The 25,372-nt window shown below is 43.2% G+C and overlaps 1 protein-coding gene across 2 annotated transcripts in view; it reads left to right on the top strand.

Moving 5' to 3' along the window:
- The window catches only part of LAMC2 (laminin subunit gamma 2), a 58,570-nt gene that overhangs the window by 1,822 nt on the left and 31,376 nt on the right, over window positions 1–25,372 (top strand). For both annotated transcript variants that reach the window (XM_045452625.1, XM_045452624.1), the window contains exon 3: window positions 19,153–19,341. In XM_045452625.1, the coding sequence (XP_045308581.1) occupies window positions 19,153–19,341 (189 nt within the window). The remainder of the gene's footprint in view (window positions 1–19,152; window positions 19,342–25,372) is intronic.

Here is a 25,372-nt window from a genome sequence, read left to right on the forward strand (position 1 = left end):
GTCACTTGGTTTGACCGATGAAACATGACCCTGAATTTTCATGTTTAGATTACTCCCTGCACCTGATGGCATTTCAGTAATTATTTCACTAGGTCCAGCAGTCATTTTCACATATGTGAACGTGAGACAATGTTCACGCACGCACTGCATTATCTTATGCTTTCCATAAATAGCTGGCTTGAATTCTATTTGAATGGCACGGATATTTTGGCATGTGTTTGAATGAATTGATACAGGGTTTTTTTTTTTTCCTAAAATAATCTTGGAATTAACTTCCAACCCATCATCCCTGATTACCATTTTAAAAGCCATTTATGAAAATAATGATGTAGGTTAGGTTCCCTTATAGTTAACCTAGTGAGAAACATCCTAAAAGTAAGGAGAGTCTCCAAATATTAGAATTCAAAGGGACTGCTTATGGATCAACTACTATAGCCCTTGGCTTAAGATACGAAAACATGGAACTGGATTTGCACAAAGCTATACACCAGCTGTTGGCAGGGACACATCTGGCACTCGATCCAGGAGTTCTTAGGCTGGAGCTTTTGGGACCACATTGTAAAGTAATAAGGGAGCAAGTACATATGTTTTATATAATGGGTAATTTTTGAAGCAATTTTCCCATTGGTCACATCTAATGTGTTAGCATTAGATAACAGAAATAAATATGTAGGATTTTATCAGTTGTTAAATAAAACCAGACTCAAGAGGACAGACTCAAGGATAGACAAACTGAGTATTCTATTTAGACCAGTAAGTCAGAAGCTATGTTCAGTTTCATTTCTAGACTCTCCCCTTCCTTGGAGATAGGTTGCTTAAGATATTAGACTCCCTCCTCAAAAAAGGACTTCATTTTGGGGTTCAATGAGAGTGTGAAAAGTTTGGCATTAGGGTAGAGCACCCATGCTTTTCTATTCACGGGCTGCTGGGATGTGGTGTAAGTTGGACTAAAATATGGGACTGGCCACTTCCCAAAGTGACCTGCATCTGTGCGCCCTGTGGGCTGCACCTATGGGAGCCTAAAGCCATGGCATTGCTTCCCGGCTGTTCCCTTGAAGGTGAAATTATGTGTTAGATGTCATCAGTGAGACTTTCACGGTTGGTCTCAGCTAAAGCACAGGTTTTAGGGTCAGCCTGATCTGGCTTCAAATTTTGGCTACTATTTTCTTATTAGTAGCTATTCAGGCTCCTCAACTTCTTGGAATCTTCTCCTTCACCTGTTAAATGGGAACAGCAGTACTCTGCAACCTTGCAGAGCTGTTGGAAGGATGACAAATTATCGTAAAGTGCTTTAAAATGCTTAGAACCATATTTCTTTAAAAACTCTGAAGCCAACAGTCGAGATAAAAATAGTGAACTTGGATGCACAGAGATTGCTAAGCAAGATAAGGACTTCCCTTCAGGAGCTCATAGTTGGTGTGTGAGAGAATGTGGCATATAGCTCCATTGGTCTGGATCACAGTTCACACAGATCATGGCTGGAGAAGGGGCAAGAAGTAGAGAAGAGTGAGACTAGAAATGTAGCCAAGAACCTGGCTGTGAAGAGCCTTATGTACCAGGCTGCACAGCTAGGATAGTGCCTCATAGGTAAAGAAAAGTTGCAGATGGTTTATATAGAAGCAGGGGCGGGCATGGCCAGATTCATGTTTTAGCAAGGTCACTCACTGAATGCCTTAGACGGAGTTGAGCTAGGAGACGGCAATAAATGGCCATTGCAAGAATCCAAATGAGAGATGATGAAGGCTTTCATTGTGGTGGCAGAAATAGCAAAGTGGAAACAGATTACAGAAACATTTAGAAGGTAAAGTTGAAAGAATTTGGTGATCCAATGAGTGTGTGTCAGGGATAGAAGGGGACGTCATGAGAAATAAGCAAGAGTCCAAGATGGGTCTGAGGCTTCAGGTGAGTGTGATTGGTTAGATAGTGATGCCATTAAAGGAAATGAGAACTCAAGGATCCGAATTGGGAGCAAGGTTGGATAGTGGATGAAGTGGAAGGAATGAGTTCCTATGGGGATAGGTTAAATCAGGGATGCCAGTGGAGATGGCCAACAGTCCTGGTGAACGGCTGGAACTGTGATCTTGAAGTTTAGAAAAACAGTTTTAAATATAAAATGGTGAGCCCAAAGGGAGAAAGCAAAGCCCTGACAATAGATGACATTACCTGGGACACAGAAGTAAGAGAAACCTCAACACTTACCAAGGAGATAGAAGAACAATGGAGAATAAGGAGGAATGGGCCTTGAGAATAGAGGAGAACATTATCAAAGAGGAATGTTTTGCTAGCCAAAGGAAGATCTACAACAATGTAGGTATAATAAATGGTATTCAGACATAATATAAATATACAAAGAATGAGGATCAACATGATATTGTTGGATTCAGCCATCAGTTATGTTTTGAAGCAATCATTCTAGAATGATGAGCTCAACATCCAAGATGATTATAGAACACTAATCTGGTTTCTCTCATGGTCGGATACTGGAAGAGAGATGCTGTGGATCGTGGAAGAGAGCCCTGGAAAGGTTTATACTCTCTCCTGGATTCTGTTACTTAAACTGTGGAAATGGTACAGCATCATGCATACAGGTGCAGGCCTGGGTTCAAATGGTAGCTCCACTTCCTATTTGTGGGGTTTAGGCAAGCTACTTCCCCGGTACTCAGTTTCCTGGTCTCTAAGATGAGGAAAATAAGTTGTTGCAATCATCACATACTAAAGCACTTTGCACATTGCCTAGTAAGCACTATGTGTTCAATATTATTGTCATAGAACTCTCCTGCCAATGCTGAATGTCAGCATACTGTCTTCTGAGTTTTAAGCGGTGAACTTTAAGAGGTTCCTTTCATTAGCTCAAGAAAGGTGATGAGGAGTCCTTCTGCTCAGGCTGAAATGAACCCCAAGTTTTACCCAATGAAATAAATGGGAATTCCTGACAAGGGACTCAGAGCAGATGGAATTTCAAGATCAGATGTATCATTTCTTATCCTTGCTTTTTGGCAAACACCAGATCTTATCACATACAGATTCAGCAGGTCTATTGCTCTCTAGAACATGCTCAAATATATGATGAGCACTCCATAAGCTGCTCTCTCACTTCTTAATTGGAGACTTTCCCCATCCCCCACCAAAAAAAGGGTTTGGCCAACTTGATTATGAAACCATTTAGCAGTGTAGATGCAGTGGTCACATGGCTTTTTATGTGTAATGTAGCACATTAATTCACAAACCTAAAGTCACATAATTTATAAAATAACTTACAAGTATTAATTTGTAAATTCACATTTTATGAAGTAATTACATTCAAACTCCACCTTTAGCAGCTAACAGAACTTTAATACAGTTTCTTCTTTGCTTCGGTTTAGGTGGCTTGAGATACAGCTCCATTTGTGTCTGCTTTTCACACTGTCATTGGAAAGGACACCATTTTCAAAACGTCTAAAAGATTTAAAGATTATCCTTCAACGCACATTGTAATCTTCACAGCATAATCATCTTGAAAGGCTTATTTATGATTTTCGACACTCAAAATTGTGAGATAATGAACAATTATGAGGGTTGGTTCAATAGCCTAGGCTTTTTCTTACTGATAAGTATCCAATGCATTGACTGACATCATTTCAAATTGACATGTCTTCCCCAAATAATATTTTAAAATTAAAAGTAATTGAAAAAGATTTTGAGAAGACTTAAACGTGACCTTCCCCCGCCCCCCCCCCCGGAAAAATAAAACCTCCCACCTTATTATATTCAAGTGTGTGCAATAAATAGGAGTATGGATTTGAATTGGGGGTGTAAGCTGGAAGCACCTATGAAGACTTAAATTCTGGGGTCCTGAACTGGGGGCAGCCATTGGTTTAGCTCCACTGGTCAAGGAGCTGAGGAAGAATGTTGGTTTGTGATCAATGTTTATGGGAAAGTCAGGAGCATGAAATTAAGTTGTTGAGGCAATCTTGGGAATACTTTTCCCATTTAAGCTCTTAGTGGGCTCAAGTATATTGTTTTTTTGTTTTTTTGTTTTTTTTTAAACACACCCTAGAGAAATTTCCAAGGACAAGACTTGGATCATTACAGACCAGTGTAGAAATAGGAGTGCCATAGATTCTGGAACTCTAATTTAGTCACAAATTAGGCCTAGCAGATTACTGAATCATTACTGGGCTGTGCTCTAATATAACCCCCAAGTACATGATGTAATATTTGAATTATATTCAAAGCCAAAAGCTAAGTCTTTTCTGTGTCTGTGGGTGACTGTATGTCTGTATAGGTGCCTGCCCAACAGTCATGTGCTTCCTTATGTCACGATTAGGAAAGAAAAGAATGGTTCTTCTTCCATCACTGGTCAATGTAAGGGCTCTAGCCTTTCCCTTCTGCTGTATCAGAGGAGAGGTGGAGATCAGTTGGGTAAAGGTCTATGTATCCTAGACTTCTTCAGGCTTGGCGACCGTTTACAGAATGCCAGCTGTTTCTTTTCCAGATTTTATTTTTATTCATTTTGTGAATATTCAGTCTAGAAAAAAATTAAATCGCAGCCAAATCATTTCCCACACTGATTTAAACATTGGAAAAGTTATTCACATCTTTAGCTGCACTCATTTGGGGCATTTCTTATAAAAAGTTCTGCATGTTTCCATACTTTTTTCTCTTATTACAGCATCATGGTATTTACTTAATTTTTACTAATTTTTTTAATGTTTATTTTTTGTGAGAAAGAGAATGAGCAGGGGAGAAGCAGAGACAGGGAAACACAGAATCCAAAGCAGTCTCCAGGCTCTGAGCTGTCAGCACAGAGCCCAGTGAAGGGCTCGAATTCAAGAACCACAAGATCACAAACTGAGCCACCCAGGCACCCCAGCATCATGGTATTTAAATGAGAATGGTCCTTAGAGGTTCTCTACAAAAGCTTCTCCTTTTGTAGGTGAGAAAAATGATACCCAGCCGGCAAAGGAACTGTGTGAATTCTCAGTTACATCAGAGCTGGGTTACCACATATGTAATCCTCCTTCATAGATAGGAAAATTGAGGCACAGAAAAGTTATTTCCTTGACCAGAGCCATGCACTTAGTAAAAGGACCAGATTTCAGTTGCTAGTTTAATATTTCTAATTCTTATTAAAATTTTTCATTTAAATTAATTTTCACACTTGGTGGAATCTTGATTTTAAGAATATCCCTATGTCTCTAGTAGGGGCATCTGTGTCCTGGCTATTTTCAAGTCTTTATTTGTATACGTGACTCCCTATGGTGGCCTTTCTTTTAAAAATGTCAGGGAACCACAGGTTAAGACCAAGCACAAACTCTAGTTGGTGGGGCATTGACAAAAGAACAGATTTTAAATGACTAAGTTTTCTCTTTCTCTTTTATTCTTTTTTTGTTCAACTCTGTTGTCAGATTGTCATGCAGGTTGGAATTGACTAGGTGGCTCAGTTAAAAAAAAAAAATAGGACAGTTGAGGGGTAGGGATAAGTTTTTTTGTTTTTTTTTTTTTTTTTACCGCTGTTCAATGACTGTTGACATTATGATTCTATACATGCATATTTATGTCCCGAGGCTATTTTTCTCCCCCTGTTGGAGTCCGTTGGTATAAGTTTTAGAGTCTTTCAGGATCAGGACAGTTTCGTGGCCAGAACATTGTGAGCTTTGCATGTAATTACTATTTCAAATCATCACCCATTTTGCTTTTGGTAAAAGGGGATTCGGAATGTTGAAAGGTCATTTCTCATAGCAGATAGACCGGTCTACTTTGCAACAGCACCAGGTCCAACAGTAACCCAAAGCTTCTGCTCTTGCCTTGCGGGGCCAGGGGTGGGGGGCTGTTGTACATGGTGGGAGGGGACGTTCACATGCTGAAGCCACAGCTGACCTGCCATGGGAAGTGACAGTGCAGTAGCAGCACATTTGTTCAGCTGAGATACAAGACACATTGCACCTGCTCCCTGGTGGAGGCTTCATGGTCCAGTCTGTGATCTTCGTTACTTCTTTTGATGGAGGTATAAAAAGCGGTTGGTCCCCTAAGAGACGTTAACTTAATTCATTCTTCTGATGTTAAGCAGTACAGTTTTAATTTACTGTTTTCAGATGGATTTTTTCAGAAAAGAATCCCTAAGGAAGCTTCTATAAATGCACTTCATACATATTTTCCCAACACTGTAAATGCACATGAATTACCATTTTGTTCTTTTGTCCAAACTGAGAACTGCTGTGGTGCACAGTAAGCATATGCATACCTAACCGGGTTCAGCGTTGTGAAGGGATGTAGAGACAGCAGAAGAATCTATGGCTAATTTCCTTGTACAGAAGTATATTGTTCACGAAAGCAATGCAAGGTTTAAAAAGGAATTATTTGGTAACTTTTTAAAGGAGCCAACAAAACAAACTGAAATGACTGAAAAACCATATTTAATATGTATACTCTGAAAAGCATTTTCAGTACAAATCAGAATTTCCTTTTTAGCTTTTCTTTACCCAGACTCCTTATACACGTTTTTTCTTTTGGTCCTCATTGCTTCAGGTGTCACCTCTAGCTGTCCTGAGCACTCTACTGTTGTTTATTTCAGTTGATTCTTAAGAGGGCAGAGGATACCTTTTGTTGAGTCATGTGGAAATGCTCAATGAATACTGTACTCTGAAGTTAGTCAAATATGCTTTCCATATTGATGTTTATCTTTCTAGATGATTTCTTAGAAATACAGAAAATTGCTATATATGGGGGCAGAAGAGTGTGGGTTTACATAGCAGTATTGGATATTTGCATATGGAATCCTTACCACGCACACTCACTGAGCCTCCATACTGAGGCTGACACTTGTGGTCTCGGAGTAGAGCCCTTGTAGGTGCCAGGTGCAAGGAAAGGGGCGACTCCTCTGTATCTCATGTCCTAATCTCCTCTTCTCTTTCACCTTTGAACTCAGACTGATCCTCCTCCTGTACCCTGAACTCCTTTGCTAGTTAGATGAAAATTGGTGTCCCCAACCTCCCTGTTGGCTGGGACGTTCTTTCCCTCTCCCTGCTGTCTGCCTGGACCCTAGTGGGGGACTAGGGGAAGACATCTCCAGGTGTGGTCTCCTGGTGTATGCCTTACCAGGTGGAGTATCTGTGGTCCATGTGTGCCGCTTCCACATCTAGGTTGTAATAGAATATGCTATGAACTCAGTGAAACTAGGTGACTCCTTTTCCCATAATCATTCCAAAGGAAAATGTGGTGACCTGAGTTTGACTCTTGATGACTTTGGACTATTAAGAGTTCAAAAGATTGGTCCATAATTCTAACATCCCAAATTGCCCATGTGATTAGAACACCTGAAGTGTTCCTCTCCTTAGGGCACTTCTTGGTGCCGACTTACTCACACCTGCTTGGGCATTTACATACCCTGAGAAGCAAACAGGCAGGATACACATCAGTGGTTCTGGCTCTGTTGGCTTAAAAGGCAGCTGTGAAAAATATGAGAGGAAAAAACTGAGTTCAATTAAAAGACTCTTTGTGAGGGAAGTGCCATTTTGGTTTTTTATTTTAATTAGAAAACATATTGTGACATGCCTTAAAAAGATAAAACTGGAAGCAGACATTCACACATTAATCCACAACATTTCAAGATTAAACGAAGAAATGTTCAGACTTTGTTTTAAAGTATTCACCCAACCTGAGAAACATATTAAATCTTGGAAAGAAAAATTTCATGTAGGAGGCTTTAAAACTAGAAAATACTTAAGAGCATTTTCATCATCACATGTAAGTACAATATGGTAAAAATACCGTGTCATGTTGAGCATTTCCGGTTTGGAGACTTTGATTTTTGCAAATAGGATGATAGCTACCAGTGCCTTTGGTATCTACCTCACTGATAGATGTCAGATTGATCTTGCTTTGGACTTCATATGTAATGTTCAATTTGAATATGTGTAAAAATAACAAAGAATACATTAGAATAGATTGCTATTTAAAGGACACTTTCAAAGTGCCTGGATGGCTCAGTTGGTCAGGTGTCCAACTCTTGATTTTGGCTCAGGTCTTGATCTCAGGGTGGTGGGATTGAGCCCCACGTTGGGCTCCATGCTGAACATAGAGGCTGCTTGAGATTCTCGCTCTCTCTCCCACCCCCCTCTGTCCCTCTCCTTTGCTCACATATTCTCAAATAATTAATAAAGGACACTTTCAATAATTGCTTTTGTTCTGAAGATAAGCATTTGCTGGGTTGTTTTTTTTTAATCTGAGTATACTATTCTCAAGATTCATTTTGTTCACTGTTTTCAGTCTAGCTCTTTACATTTGGATTTCCTATTAAAGAGCCTCATTACAAGTGACTTCTCGGAGGTGACGGCAGCTATCTTTGAGCATAAAAGTGTCAGTTTACAGGAGGCCAGTTTTTTGACTCGGAGGAAGGAAATAATATTCAATTGGACAATGGAGGCTTAATTTTTTGCGTAACTGCTTTGGACAAACAAGAGAGAACATGGTGGTTGCCAATGTTAGCCCCAACTCACCTCTCCCCACCATGATGCTTTTCCTTCACAAAAGAACTTTAAAAAGCTGAGGAAGCAAAGACAAAGTGAGGTATAAATGAAATGAATGGGAGAGAGGTGAAGATGTCCCAGTGAGGAGTGTTATATGAAATTAGGCTGGAAAAGTAGGTAGGGTTAGACCATGGAAGTATTTGTAGCAATGTCAAGGAATTCTGTCTTTATCCTAAAAGTCAAGGAGAATTATCAGAGTCGTAAGCAGAGAGGTATTGGTAGAATATATTTTGGTAAGGTTTTCCGACTGCTGGATGGAGGCAAGAGAAGTTCAAGTATTCAGTCAAGAATTATTCAGTCAAGAAGTATTGGGAATTCAGTCAAGAAGTATTGTAGGCAAGAGGTGATAGGGGTTTGGTCTAGAAGGGCTACTGTGGACATTGACTTGGGTGAACGAGCTATTTAGTGGGTTATGCCAATAAAATTTGGTGTTGAATAGAATACGGGCAAGGAAGAATGATGGAGAACCTATAAGAATAGCTTCCAGCCTTCTGACTCGAAGGGATGACAACTAGGAATTTGGTTTTAAACACATTTTGTGTGAAAAGCTTGTGAGGCAGCCATCTGGACACGTAAAGCAGATGGCTGGTCTAGAGTTGACAGTGAAGTTTGGGCCAGGAAGTACCTTGGCATACTGGTCAACAGCTATCATGATTACCTAAGCCCTTGGCTTGGATGGGCAAGTCCCAGAGGGAGGCCTCGTGGAGGCTCAGGGCTGAGCCTGGAATAACCCCAACATTTAGAGTTAGCGTAAGGAGAGGAGCCACAAAGACTTGGGTAGGGGTGGGGGGACAAGGTCAGAAGCCAAGAGGAAATCTGACAGTATGGTCTTCTAGTGTCCAAGGGAAGACCGTTTCAAAAGGGAAGGAGAGAAAAAGATGTGGTATCTTGGAAAAGGAATGAGGGGCACAAAATGCTGGGGAGACAGGGCTAAATAAGGAAGAGCATGGGTGCCATCTCTGTATGGACTCATCCATAGATCACAGGTAACACTTTCCAAAGCTACTGCCCTGTAACTGAGTCAGCATTAGTGCCCGGAGCCCCTGAAGTGGAAGCGAGGGCGGCAGAGCTGTGGGTGAGGGCGGCCAGCACACGCTGCCAGGTTCAAACACGACACTCAGATTCCTAGCCCCTGAGATCTTCACTTGCGCCCGCCAAGTGCACCCTGCCTGTCAAGGCTGCCCCACCACTGCAAACTGATCTCCTGGTCTCAGGCAGGCCGTACCTCAGGCCCCTCCGCCCACCTGGCTCTGGCCTTGCTGCCCTTGGAGAGGGCAGGCTGGGTGTCACTGCAGCCCAGGGGTCTGGGACCACCGGCGCGGAGGTGGCCTGGAGGCAGTAATAGTTCCTCTGGCATGAGAGCAACCAGAAAGTCTCAGCCACTCCTTCTAAGTGAACGGATCACCTTTCCTTTCTCTCTGTTCCCATCTCACCCTGCATTTTTTTGATTCAAACATTAGCTTTTCATACTTACACTGAATGCCACATGTAGACAACGCAAATCTGGTGTGTTGAGAAAATTTCACACCGGGTCTCTGGACTCCTGGGAGATTTCTGTACGTTCGGGTTTTTTTTTTTTTTTTTTTTTTTTTACTTTTCTTAGAGTCAGACTGCCTCCCTCCCATCCATCCATCCACCCACCTACCCATCACAGTCCTGCGCCCTGTGTTAGGTCCCGTGTGGATACAAACGTAGAAAACGTTATGGAGGAAGTAAGTCATACACAAATAGTGAAGACAGGACAGAAGGTGAGAAGTACCAGGATGGAGGCGAGGATGAAGTCCCGTGGGCATTGAGAGGAGGGAGAAGCTGTAGAAGGGCCATCGGGGGCCCTGCACGATATCATTTATGCTCTTTAAAAGATCAGCCTATGGCTGTGTGGATTTAGGGAGGTGGAGGCAGGTAGCGCTCCTGGCAAAGGAAGTGGCAAGCCTGGAGGCCTGAGGTGGGAAGGAGATGGTGCTTCCCAGAGTTCATGCAAAGGTCTGTGTGTTGGAGCCCAGTGAACAAGAGAGAGAAAGAGGAATGCGGTAAAGTTGGAGACGTCGGCGGGGCCAAATCTTCAGGGTTTGGAAAGGAGCTTGGATTTTTTAATTTGTTGTTACTTGTGAGAGCACTAAAAAGCACGATGATCCCATACGCTGTACAGAGGATGGAAATTAGATCACCTCGGTGAAAAGCTGAGCATGTTTTTCAGCTTCGAACAATAGAAAAGACCTGCTTATACACAAATGATCAGATTGGCGCCAAGTTGTTAAACTTTCTCGTAATTGCTCGCAGTGTGTCCTACGGGGAACTTAAAATGAGGTCTTGATGAACAGCAGCCGCTGATGCTGATTATTCCAAGGCTTTGCCACAGTGCAAACCTAGGAAGTACCTGTATTTTCAGTTTCCTTTCATTCTCCTAAGGATGCAGCTTGGAAACAGCCTTTGCCCCGTGCTTCCTGTCCGGACCTGTCGGAGCTGTGTGTTTGAGCGAGGGTGGGAGCCTTGTGAAGTGAGCCCGAGGGGCTCTGCACACTTGCTCCATTGTTTGCAGAGTCTGGGGGAGTGTGGGTGGCTGTGGGCAGATCAGCCTGTGTCTGGCAGCCTGGAGGGCTCCTCTAAGAAGCACCTTGAGGGTCAGCAACCGTATGCTATTATAGTGATTATTATAATAAATACTTAAGTGCCAAAGAAGCAGCAACAGAGAGGCAGACAAAAACCACCCACACTTTACTAGACTGAAAGAAATATGTGAAAATCTGAGTAAAATGACTTGGTTTCACGTGTGTTTACACATGGCTTGAGGTCAACTTGACGAATTTTATTGCTGTAGCTGTGGAGAGATGCCTGGCTGACAGAGACCAGGATTTCCGGGAGCTGGAGTACAGGACAGAGAGCGAAAAGGACAGAACCTTGCAGAGATGTCTCTAGCTTGGAAAGAGTATGGGACAAACGAGGAGTTAAATAAGAGTAACGATGGAACCTGGCACCTAGGATACGGACTTCAGTGAAAAAGGGAGAAAAACAACTGCCTGTCTTGATTCCTACACCCTGTAAGGCTTTGGGTCTGTTCAGGGTCTGAGAGGAACTTGTTTATTTTTTCTGCTGCAGTGATAAATTAGCACCAGGTCCCAGACCCATGCCTGTACATAGTGAAATGAGATATATATTAAATATCTACATATATCATATCTTATGTGACAAAATAAAACCTCGGCAGCTCCCTTTTTTGAAATCATGCTGGCTTATGATGTCCCAGGATGCAGACATCCAGTGTGGCCTCTCTGTCAGGAATGATTTTTATTCATTTTTTTTTTAATGTTAGTTTATTTTTGAGAGAGCGCATGTGTGTGCAAGCAGGGAAGGTGCAGAGAGTGGGGAGGGACAGAGGATCCGAAGCCAGCTCCATGATGACAGCAGAGAGCCCAATGTGGGGCTTGAACTCACGAAACACAAGATCACAACTTGAGCCACCCATGCGCCCCATGAAGTGATCTTTGTTCAACAAGTGAAATGGATGTACATCTCAGTGACTAAGGACAGAAGAAGGAGGGGGGAAAAGGAGTAAGAACCAGTAAGACAAAAATCTACCAATGAGGTACTTGGAAAAGAAAGATTTATCAGGAGAGGAAAAGAAAATACATAACAAAATGAGAGGTGAATAATTTGATACATTTGGTGGGTAATTCATAATTGGTAAGAAAAACACCATGCCTGGTAGATAAGCCGACAAAGCTCATGAACAGACCAGCCTCAAAATAGAGAAGTAAACCAGGGGCACCTGGCTGGCTCAGTTGGTGGAGTGTGCGACTCAACCTCAAGGTTGTGGGTTCAAGCCCCACATTGGGTGTAGAGATTTAAAAAAAAAAATCTTAAAAAAAAAAGTAAATCAGCTTATGTCACTTTCACTTTCTCACCTCCCCCCTCCCACCCCACAACTTCCTGTTTCCTTTCACTGCTTTATGTATTTCTCCTTGACAAATATCACTATCCAAATATTCTCTGTATTACTTATTTTTTTCCCCCCTCCTCACATGAGAACTTCATGAGGGCTGGGACATCTATTGGTTTTGTTTACCACTGTATCCATACTAGATACTCCATATGTATTTGTTGAGTGAATGGACCCTTGAAAAATGCTTCCCAGACAACTTAGGAAATGTCCAAAACCCCCATCTTTATACTTTCATTGCCTGTTTTTTTTTAACAATTATAATTTTTTGAGAGAGCACGCACATGCAGCACGTGCATGAGCAGGGGAGGGGCAGAGAGAGGGGGAGACACAGAATCTGAAGCAAGCTCCAGGCTCTGAGCTGTCAGCACAGAACTTGACTTGGGGCTCGAACTCACACACTGTGAGATCATGACCTGAGCCAAAGTCAGATGCTTAACCGGCTGAGCCCCCAGGCACCCTTCATCGCTTGCCTTTCTGTCAAGATGCCCTGATGGACCAGACTTTAGCCTCTACTACAAAGCTGTAATCATCGAGACAGCATGGTATTGGCACAAAAGCAGACACATAGACCAATGGAATAGAATAGGAACCCCAGAACTAGACCCTACTGGCCAACTAGTATCTTTGACAAAGCAGGAAAGAATATCCAATGGGAAAAAGACAGTCTCTTTAACAAATGGTGCTGGGAGAACTGGACAGCAACATGCAGAAGATTGAAACTAGATCACTTTCTTACACCATTCACAAAAATAAACCCAAAATGGATAGAGGACCTGAATGTGAGACAGGAAACCATCAAAACCCTAGAGGAGAAAGCAGGAAAAGACCTCTCTGACCTCAGCCGTAGCAATTTCTTACTTGACACAACCCCAAAGGCAAGGGAATTAAAAGCAAAAATGAACTACTGGGACCTTATGAAGATAAAAAGCTTCTGCACAGCAAAGGAAACAACCAACAAAACTAAAAGGCAACCAACAAAACTAAAAGGCAACCAACAGAATGGGAAAAGATATTTGCAAATGACCTATCGGACAAAGGGCTAGTATCCAAAGTCTATAAAGAGCTCACCAAACTCCACACCCGAAAAACAAATAACCCAGTGAAGAAATGGGCAGAAAACATGAATAGACACTTCTCTAAAGAAGACATCCAGATGGCCAACAGGCACATGAAAAGATGCTCAACGTCGCTTCTCATCAGGGAAACACAAAACCACACTCAGATATCACCTCACACCAGAGTGGCCAAAATGAACAAATCAGGAGACTATAGATGCTGGAGAGGATGTGGAGAAACGGGAACCCTCTTGCTCTGTTGGTGGGAATGCAAACTGGTGCAGACACTCTGGAAAACAGTGTGGAGGTTCCTCAAAAAATTAAAAATAGACCTACCCTATGACCCAGCAACAGCACTGCTAGGAATATACCCAAGGGATACAGGAGTACTGATGCATAGGGGCACTTGTACCCCAATGTTTATAGCAGCACTCTCAACAATAGCCAAATTATGGAAAGAGCCTAAATGTCCATCAACTGATGAATGGATAAAGAAATTGTGGTTTATATACACAATGGAGTACTACGTGGCAATGAGAAAGAATGAAATATGGCCCTTTGTAGCAACGTGGATGGAACTGGAGAGTGTTATGCTAAGTGAAATAAGCCATACAGAGAAAGACAGATACCATATGGTTTCACTCTTATGTGGATCCTGAGAAACTTAACAGAAGACCATGGGGGAGGGGTAGGAAAAAAAAAAAAAAAAAAAAGAGGTTAGAGTGGGAGAGAGCCAAAGCATAAGAGACTCTTAAAAACTGAGAATCTGGGGCGCCTGGGTGGCGCAGTCGGTTAAGCGTCCGACTTCAGCCAGGTCACAATCTCGCGGTCCGTGAGTTCGAGCCCCACGTCGGGCTCTGGGCTGATGGCTCAGAGCCTGGAGCCTGCTTCTGATTCTGTGTCTCCCTCTCTCTCTGCCCCTCCCCCGTTCATGCTCTGTCTCTCTCTGTCCCCAAAAAATAAACGTTGAAAAAAAAAAAAAATTAAAAAAAAAAAAAAAAAAAAACTGAGAAACTGAGGGTTGATGGGGGGTGGGAGGGAGGGTAGGGTAGGTGATGGGTATTGAAGAGGGCATCTTTTGGGATGAGCACTGGGTGTTGTATGGAAACCAATTTGACAATAAATTTCATATATAAAAAAAAAAAGATGCCCTGAAACTAGATAAACCATTTATGAAATTCAGAAGCATAGCAAAATTACAAAATAAAAATAAATAAGAGCTCTAGACAAACTTGAACAAGGCCAAATGTAAAAGAAGTATAATAAATTTTTAGAGTTTGTTTTAAAATGTAGCCAAGGCTTATATTTGGGTCTATTAACCTAAATAAGTCATTGCAGTAGAAGTTACCAAGGAAGGCTGTTTTCTGGACTGGTCTTCTGTAGAGAAAAGCATCCTTTCATGGAACAGGGAAGAGAGTGACTGCTAAATATTAGTATTTATATTTTTAAGGCATGTTAAGACACATGGGACACATGGAGTCCTTTCAATTTAGGAACCCCTGAGCTGTGTTTCTACAAGTTCAAGAGAATTTTCATTCATTTGTTCTTCAAACACACATCAAACACCCACTACGACCAGGCCACTGTGCCATATACTAGGGCTTCATTTCTCCTTTTTCTAAAGCAGGACATGTGTTTTCTGCCTGTTAGAAGAGCAGAGATTTGCCCTTGGACATAGATTTCAAACAAATATAAAAAAAACATTTTTTGGCCAACATTTAAAAATCAGATTTCAGTGGTGCCTGGGTGGCTCAGTCGGTTAAGCATCTGACTTTGGCTCAGGTCATGATCTCGTGGTCATGGGTTCAAGCCCCACATCGGGCTCTGTGCCAACAGCTCAGAGCCTGGAGCCTGCTTCGGATTCTGGGTCTCCCCCTGCCCCTCCCCCTACTCATGTGGTCTCTCTCTCCATCTCTCAAAAATGAATAAACATTAAAAATTTTTTTAAATAAGAAAGATCAGATCTCCTACAGGGCCAGATTTCTGTTTTCTTTAGAAACCTGAGTGGAAATGCTGACCACAGTAGGCAGGATCCCCATGTGGCTACACTTGGCTGCTTTTCCTCTTAGCCCTGTTGGCAGAGTCCCCACTGCTCCCAGTCACCTCATTTCTAGCTGGGCAGTACCCTTCAGCAACCAGCGTGCCCATGGTAGTGGTTAGGCAGAAATCGGTCACAGAATAAGAAGGACAAGCCTCAGGGCGCCTGGATGGTTCAGGCAGTTAAGCATTTGAGACTCTTTTTGGCTTAGGTCGTGATCTTACCGGTTTGGTTTGTGAGATGAAGCCCCACAGCATGAAGCCTGCTTGGATTCTCTCTCTCCCTCCCCTCACTCTCTTTCTGCCCCTTCCCCTCCCCCACTTGCATTCATGCTCACACACACAGTCTCAAATAAAAAAAAAAAAAAAAAAAAAAAAAAAAGGACGAGGCTCAAGCTGTATGAGGCCCATTTTATTAAGCCAATTGCAAGAATATTCTGGAATTTCAAAAGATTTCTTTCCCCCCAGTAGCGAGAATGAGTAATAGTTTTAGGGAGGTTGGTCTAAATTTGGGAGATGATTTGAGACCATGTTTCAAAAGCATCAGCGACAAAAGGGGTCATCTCATGCAAGAGGAGCAAAGTCTCTACCCTCCTTCTCTGGGGGTGAAGGTTCAGAAGACTCAATATTAAGCTAAAGTGCAGTGCAGCTTGGAAACCTCAAAGTCCTGCAGGCAGGGCTGGGGAACATCTTCATGAGGTTCTCACACAATGCAGACATAGGAGGCCTATACACTCCCCGACACAAGGCCTACTTGGCCCTACCCAGTCAGCACAACCTTGGGCTTTCGTGGAAACCCCAGTGAGAGAGGAGGGGGATTCGGCAGTGAGCAAGTTCCAAAGCAGAGTTGCTAGCTGAAGATCCCCCTTGCTCAAACTGTAATGTATCTCTGCAGCAGGCTGGGGGATTTAAAGGGAGAACACAGTTTCTTCAGAGTAGAGCCTGACAGGAGAGAGGACAGAAGGGGAGGGAGGCATTAAACACCAGATTATAACAAGGTTGTCTATTTTTGAAATAGTGTTCTAAATATATCATGAGCCATCCTTATAAAGTTAACGATTACCAGCAGAAAGTTTGTTCTGGGTCAGAAAGGCACAGTGAAAATTTTGTAATTGTTTTGAGACTGCCCTCAAAAGGCACCCAGGACAGAAAGGGCATTGGCACACTGTGTGATCCAGGCGACTGACCTCACACAAGGGTCGTTGGCTGAATTTAGCGCTTATACACGCCTAAGGATGTTCTCAGCAATTTCACAGCACATGACAGCTGTGTGGCACATCTGTTCGGGATCCAAAAAATCAGTTACACAAGCATTCACTGGGGAAGATTGGAGTTGGCACCCGTTCTGCAAAGAGAGCTGGGAGTCTGAATTGAGTGCAAGCTTTACACACTAAGTTTAACAAAATGCAAAACTGCGTCCGTGGAATTCTAACACCCAGTTGTGTTGCATGCTGAGCTAGTCAAACCACACTTGGAGGACTGTGATAAATTCAGGCCCTCTTAAGAAAGACATTGGGAAATCAGTATGTTCCTTGGAGGACAGTCAAGAAGAATCTAGAAATCATCCCATGGGAAACGGTTGAAAGGCATGGAGGTGACAGGCCTCCAGTTTAACCAGAAGGAGAGAAGGCTAGAGAGGGAGATAGGATAGCTGTCTTCAGACAGTCAAAGCCCTGGCTGTCACAGTGCTTGTAAAGCCATGTTTGAAACAAAGTGATAAGTAAATGAAGACCACAGTAGGTGTGCGTGTGTTTTCCAAGGAAGAGCAAGAACACATAGTAAAAATTACAGGGAGGGAGGCAGAGTTAAAACTCCCGAAAAAGTCATCTGAAACAACCAGTACGGTCTGTGGCAGGACAGGATTTATGTAGGGGCTGAATGAGCCTTTGTGAGGGATTTCTAGGAGGAACGGCTACCTGCAGTGGTAACCAGGTTCTCAAGAAGCCAGGGTGGGGGTGGGGTGGGGGGTGAAGGCTTTGTGGTTGGACACACTTAAGAGCAAATTGTATGGTTGCCATTTAGCTGTGTGACTTTAAGCAAGATATCCAGCATTAGGTTCTTCATCTGGTCAATGGGGACAAGACCACTTGTGCTGATGTGTTCTTGTGAGAAGTAACTGAGCTGATATGTGTGAGGTGCTAGAGACGGCATGGGCTCTGGAGAGATGTGTGTGGTAAGAAGTCGCTTCAGAAGCTCATCACGTTTACTTAGTCCCCTTTGTGCCTTCAGAGCCCTGACATGGCCTGCACAGGGCAGCTGTTCAGCACGTGTGTTGGCATTTTTTTTTTTTTTTTTTTTTATCAGTGCTCTGGGTAAGTCGTGGCCCTAGGTAGTTCTAGAAGTGGACTCTTATTGAGGCCACGTGGCCAATGGACAATGTGCCTGGTGGAAAGAAAATGAGGTCTGGCATCAGACACAGGTTCCAACCCTAGCTCTCCACTGGGTCAAATTAACCTTTCTGAAATGCATTTTACTCCTCTGAGGCAATGCCTGTCTTGTGTGAGTGAATTAGCAGGTGTGAAGGGCTTGGTATTCTTTTCTCATTGGGATCCTCTCAACAGTCCAGGGAGGCAGGTAATTCCTTTTACATTTATAAGAAATAAGGTTCAGAGAGTTGAAGAGATTTGCCTCCAAAAATAGAACTAGTACTGATTTGGTCCAATTCTTTTAACCTCAAGGCTTATCATCTTTGTCTTCTCAGTTGTGACAAACATTTTTTAGAGTCTGCTGTGTGCCAGGAATTATGTGGAGTATTTCCACGTTTCCTCATTGACTTTTAGGTCCCCCACGGAGAGGTCGCTCAATGGGGTAAACTTTCCTAGACATTTGGGAAGATTGATTCTTCATGGGACTCTGGTTCCCGTTGGCACCTGGCTCTGGGAGGGACACTCAAAGCACAGTGAAGGGCAGAGGGAGACTCCTGTCCAGACAGTCACATTAGCTCCTCAGCCTTGACCATCACAGGAGAGACAGCTATCGTGGATCTTGAACAGAGGACGCCGTCAGCTGTTGGACAGCTGTGCCAGAGCGCACCCGCTGGCAGTCCTCAGGTTTTCTCTAGCTGGTAGACTTGTTCTATGGGGTTGCACAGGGCTGTAAAAATGAATTCTTTGCAAATGTAAATCAGGAATTTGTACATAAAAATACATAACGAAGGGTGCCTGGGTGGCTCAGTTAAGTGTGCAACTTCGCCTTGGGTCATGATCTCATGGTTCAAGGGTTCGAGCCTCACATTGGGCTCTGCACGGACAGCTCGGAGCCTGCTTCAGATTCTGTGTCTCCCTCCCTCTCTGCCCCTCCCCTGCTCACGCTCTGGGTCTCTCTCAAAAATAAACATTAAAAAAAATACATAACGTAAGATTTTTGGTGTCTCTTGAGGAATGGGACAGTTGGGCAACCCTGAGCTCACGTTCTCCCTGACAGCAACCCCCCTGCCCCAGCATGCTGCTGCTCCCTTTGGGTGGAGCAGAGACTCTCCCAACCTTCCTTTGGCCCATGTCATCCTTACCTTACTCCAAGTAGCTGGCATGAATATTTAGTACCCTGCGCATAATTTACATTAATAACATTGTCTCTGAGCTTTTTACTAGCGAGGTTTTTTCCCCATCCCTAGTCTGTGATTGCAGTGGGAAGTCCAGCCAATGCGTCTTTGATCAGGAGCTTCACAGACAGACAGGCAACGGGTTCCGCTGCCTCAACTGCATTGACAACACCGATGGCGTTCACTGCGAGAGGTGCAAGGAGGGGTTCTACCGACAGAGAGAGAGGGATCGCTGCTTACCCTGCAACTGTAACCCCAGAGGTAATGTGCGACAGCAAGAACAGACCTGGAGGGTAGTATGCTGAGTGAGAGGAGTCAGACTGAGAAAGACAAACACCATATGATTCCACTCCTAAGCGGAATTAAAGAAAACCCACAAATGAGTAAACAAAAAAGCAGAATCAGGGGAGCCTGGCTGGCTCAGTCAGAAGAGTGGGCGACTCTTGATCTTGGGGTGGCGAGTTTGAGCCTCATGTTGGGTGTAGACATTAAATATAAAAAGAAGGGGGGGGCAGAATCAGACCTATACAGAGAACCAACCAATGGTTGCCAGAAGGGAGGGGAGGTGGGGGGGATGGGCAAAATAGGTGCAGGGGAGAGGGAATACAGTGATATTGTGATAGTGTCCTACGGTGACAGGTGGTAGCTACACTTGTGGGGAACACAGCATGACCTACAGAGATGTTGAATCACTGTTGTACACCTGAAACTAATGTAACCTTGTGTGTTGACTATGCTAAAAAAAAAAAAAAAAAAAAAAAAAAAAAAAAAAAAAAAAAAGTAGTTGGGGGAAAGGCAAATAGAGAGAGAGGGGTAGGGGGAAGGACGAGAGAAGCCAGGAGGGCAAGAGACTGGTGTTCAACATCTAGAACAATTGGGAATCTACTAGACACTGGTAGTGTAGGGTCTTAGCACTTCTATCTGAAAGGCAACACATTTTTCTGTCTTAAGTCTAGGTTGTAGGAATCAGCTGGAGTCTTTAGGACACAGTTGGCTTGAATTCTAGTAGCAAGAGGCCCATGATTACTTTCCCTGACAGAGGACAGTTTGGCCCAGGGACAAAGGAAGCTTTGTAGGCTTCCAGTGCATCCATAGCAATGCCTTTGACCAACCTCTTGAAAAATAAAGGGATAGGAAAATCTGTTTCTGGTGCTATGGTAGGTGGTAGCAATATAAAGTTGTATTAGTCCAAGAGACACCCTGATTAATAGGCAGATTAGAGGGGTGCCTGGGTGGCTCAGTTGGTTAAGCATCCTCCTCTCGATTTCTGCTCAGGTCAGGATCTCAGGGTCATGACCTCAGGGTTGTGAGATCCCACTGAGCACGGAGTCTGCTTAAGAGTCTCCCTCTCTGCCCATCCCCCACTCTTTCATGCTCTCATTCTCAAAAAAAAAAAAAAAAAAAGATTAGAGTCTTTGATGGGTTTGTTCACAAAAGAAAATACAATCAATAAATAGGAAATACCTACAAGATGGCTGGTTCATAGCAGGAATCCTTTGTTTTTTTTTTTTTTTTTTTTTTAAATTTTTTTTTTTCAACGTTTATTTATTTTTGGGACAGAGAGACAGAGCATGAACGGGGGAGGGGCAGAGAGAGAGGGAGACACAGAATTGGAAACAGGCTCCAGGCTCTGAGCCATCAGCCCAGAGCCCGACGCGGGGCTCGAACTCACGGACCGCGAGATCGTGACCTGGCTGAAGTCGGACGCCTAACCGACTGCGCCACCCAGGCGCCCCATGGAATCCTTTGTTTTTTAAAACATGTCGCCCAGTGCTGTATTCACACAGCTGTGGGTAGTTCTTGCCTATACAGATGTACGTGTTGTGCTATATTCATCATGGACAGTAAAGACAAGTTAGTACATATAGAGAAGGAGAGACCAGTAGTTCTGTTAAAGAAGTTGAGGTTTTTTAGAATACCTTGTCTATTATCTTTTTTGGAAGTATCTGTTTCTCTTCTTTGTTAGAAAGTGTTTAACAGCATAATAGGATAAGTGTTAGTGCGCTTAATGGGTATAAACAGCTTAATGAACGTAAAAATGGGCAGGTTTTGGTCTAGCCAGGAGATGCCGGTAGAGTGTGTTGGAGAGAATTACAGAACACTGGGGATGACCCCAGGCTGATGCAGACCCAAATTCCAGCAAACACTTCCCAGTTCAAACTTGCGGTTATGGTGTGTTTGAGTCCAATTTGCTCAGCTTTGTGGCATAGGGTCAGCATCCAGAATCTTTTGGATTTAGCAGTTCTTGTGAATTAAAGAACTTCATAAAGAAAAATTAAAAGTTATTCCATGTTAGTGGGCATTCAACCCTTCTGAAAAGCCCAGAACCCTTTAGGATATGCAGCTTCATTGTGAGTCACTGGAGTTGTGTCATCCCAGCAAGACGATCAGCGAGAATGTAATTAGAAACTTAATTAACTTAGCTGGAGAGCCTGGCCTGAAGACAAGGTTATTAGTCCGTACAGTAGACAAGGAGGCTGCCACGTGGCTGAGAGATGGTAATGAAGGATTTGCCGCGCCATCTCTTTTTCACTCGAGTCCATTGCTCGCCCAGCATCCATGAGCCTGGCTTTTTCTTGGCCTTTGAGGAGTATACATCCCAGGCTCAGTGTGAACATCTTGGTAGACAGAGGAGGAGCCCAACAATGAGTTATAGCTTATGTGATCGCTAACATGCATTACCCACTTTCTCTGTGCCAGGCACTTTGCTAGATGCTTTCATCCAGCAATTAATTTAATCTTCACAAATAACCATATGAAGAGGGTGCTATTATTATGTCCATTTTGCGGATGAGGTGGCAGGGCCTTGGGGGGGGGGTGAAGAAATTTGTTGAAGGTTGTGTAGCTAGGTGGCCAGCCCCAGGTGCACTGACATCAAAGATGGTAATGTAAAGACTAGTGGTGGGTTTTGGAGCCAGAGAGCCTGGGTTCAAATCTTGGTATTTCCGCTTCTGCTGTGTCATTCCGGGCATGTCCATTCACCTCTTGCTGCCCGTGTCCCCATCTGTAGAAGGGGGACATCATGCTCTTCCCACCACAGGATTGTGTGAGAATTGTGTTAAGCACGTGGTAGACAACTCAGTAAATTGTAGTTGATTTTTTAATTAGGACAGATCAGTGTGGCAGTTTCCTGGGACACCGGCTTTTTTAAGTTACATTCTACTTTAAATTTTTTTTTTTTTCAACATTTATTTTTGGGACAGAGAGAGACAGAGCATGAACGGGGGAGGGGCAGAGAGACAGGGAGACACAGAATCGGAAACAGGCTCCAGGCTCTGAGCCATCAGCCCAGAGCCCAACGCGGGGCTCGAACTCACGGACCGCGAGATCGTGACCTGGCTGAAGTCGGACGCTTAACCGACTGCGCCACCCAGGCGCCCCAAGTTACATTCTACTTTAGAAGGAATGCTGTCAAGGCCATATATTTGGTCTGAAACTATTAGCATTTTATTTTCTTATTAATATCCTGAAATTGGCAGTGAACTTTTCAAATGTCTTTTAAAGAGTGGGGAAAGGGAGGCCTAGAGGAGCAGATGGCCTCCAGTCCTCTAACAAGCAATTGCAAAAGCTAAAGTTATAATCCAGAGTTCTGATGGAGAACTATTCTTATTCCTTCCATATGAACAAATAAAGCATCAGAATGCTGTTCTTTTATTCCCAACATCAGACAATTAGATGTCCAGGAAAAGCTTCATGGATCTTATTTCCTAAGATCTGGGTAGTGCTTTATATTTTTCCAGAATATTTTTATAGGCTAGATCTTCTTCAGTGTTCATAACAACTTGACAACCTGCACGTGTTAGCACACTCCACCCACCATTATGGACACGAAGAAGGTGACGTTCCAGAGTCTGACGTGCGAGCCTGAGTGGCATGTTAGTGACAGAGACGGTTCCCACCCTGTGCCGTCTCCCACGACACTGTGGCTGCCCAGATTCCTAGCCCAGTGGCACAAATTTAATTCCCTATGGGATTTCTCAGTCTCCCAATCAGCCAGAAGATATGCATCACCTACAAGGAAATTTATCATATATTCAATCTCAAAATGAAGAACACACCTTACCAAAAAATGCAATCATTCCATGTATGGTGAATGAAGCCAACAGCATCAGTAATCCCCAAAGTGGTCACAGATTTTGGATGTCACATCAGTTTCTCATAAATATAGCAGCCAGGCTTATTTTTAGGTGATGACTTTGTGGGTTCAGCAACAGGGCTGAGTTCTCCTCAACTCTTATAACCACGTGTGTAAAAGCTCTGAAAACCTTTTGCAAATATTTTGAGATTCACTGTACATACATGTGGTTTTTTCTTTCCATGACACCTAAATTCTTGAGACCTGTATGGACATCAAGGATATTGGACTTGTTCTCTTAATTATTATTTACATATTTATGATCCTGACAATGGATTACTCATAATACAACATTTTGGTTATTATTGAAAACATTGAAAACATGCCTTAATTTTTCTTAATATTTTTGAGAGACACAGAGAGAGAGAGAGAGAGAGGCAGGCAGAGGCAGACACAGAATCCGAAGTGGGACTTGAATTCATGAACCGTGAGATCATGACCTAAGCCAAAGTCGGACGCTTAACTGAGCCACCCAGGTGTCCCAAAACAGGTCTTAACTTATAATTCTTAAATTCTTGTTACTTGAAAATACAAGTGTGTGTGTGTGTGTGTGTGTGTGTGTGTGTGTGTGTGTGTGTGTGTGTGTATAAAGGGTTCTCAAACGGACATACCCTCTTGTTTACTATTTATCAAAAAAATTTAACATTTTTGAGACAAACAGAGCACAAGCAGGGGAGGGGCAGAGAGAGAGAGAGAGAGAGAGAGACAGACAGACACACAGAATCCAAAGCAGACTCCAGGCTCCAAACTGTCAGCACAGAGCCTGACGCAGGGCTCAAACCCATGAACAGTGAGATCATGACCTGAGCTGAAGTCGAACGCTCAACTGACTGAGCCACCCAGGTGCCCCTTAATTTGCTATTTTTTAAATAGTAATCATTTTAGAATAACTTCTTGAACCCTCAGATGCACAGAAACTATATAAGCCCTAAAAGAGCTTATTGGGACACAAAACAGGAAGCTATTTTGTTCTTTCAACCCAGTTATTCACAATCCCTAAAAGCAACTCACAATGTAGGAATTGAGACAAGGGTTTTTATTTTTTTTATTATTTTTTTTATTTTTTTTTTTTAATTTTTTTTTTCAACGTTTATTCATTTTTGGGACAGAGAGAGACAGAGCATGAACGGGGAAGGGGCAGAGAGAGAGGGAGACACAGAATCAGAAACAGGCTCCAGGCTCTGAGCCATCAGCCCAGAGCCCGACGCGGGGCTCGAACTCACGGACCGCGAGATCGTGACCTGGCTGAAGTCGGACGCCTAACCGACTGCGCCACCCAGGCGCCCCAAGGGTTTTTATTTTAATGAGATACTTTGAAAACCCAGTGCTATTATTTTGGCAGTTTTAGAATGTGAAATAAAGTAGTCACGTTCACAGTAAGGACCCGTGCACGTGTCTGTGTCAAGGTTTGCGGGAGGCCTTGAGATAGCAGCGTAAACTACATTCTTCCAGTGCCCATTACGTGCGAGACACTAAATTAGGCCTTTATATATTTTAGTTCAAAGTCTTGCAACAGCTCCATGAGGCATAGGCTGTTACCCTCACTTAAAATAAGCGATGAGTAAGCAGTTTACCCAAGGACACAGAGCTAAGTGGCAGAGCTGGTTTTGAAGGGAGAGTTGTTGGATTTCAAAGTCTGGGCACTTTGACCCCCAGTTTCTAGAGCAGAATTCTCTAGATAATGTCCTGTAGAGCACAGTGTTCAAGATAATAGACGTGGCCTGTAAGAATGTCAAATAATGGTTGGAAACACTGGCCTTAAGAGTTAAACAAGCGTCATGCCTACTGAATGAAGTTATAAGTCTCTGAAAAGCCTAGAGTGTACCATTTCCCGAACTCTTTTGAACACAGAATGCCTATTTTCATGAGCATTAATTTCCCTCAGAACAGTGTTTTGTAGACTAACCATTTTGGTCTATGTAGGCCAGAGTCCAAAGCAAAGTACAGTCTTTTCCATTTTTTAAGAATAACTCATTTCTGAAAAATTACTGCAGGGAGAATTTAAAAAAATTTTTTCACATTTATTTTTGAGAGACAAAGACAGCACAAGTGGGGGAGGGGCAGAGAGAGAGAGAGAGAGACTGAGACACAGAATCTGAAGCAGGCTCCATGCTATGAGCTGTCAGCACATAGCCTGACCCGGGGCTCGAACCCACA

The sequence above is a fragment of the Leopardus geoffroyi genome, chromosome C3 (assembly GCF_018350155.1).
Source record: "Leopardus geoffroyi isolate Oge1 chromosome C3, O.geoffroyi_Oge1_pat1.0, whole genome shotgun sequence".
In the NCBI taxonomy this organism is placed as follows: Eukaryota; Metazoa; Chordata; class Mammalia; order Carnivora; family Felidae; genus Leopardus; species Leopardus geoffroyi.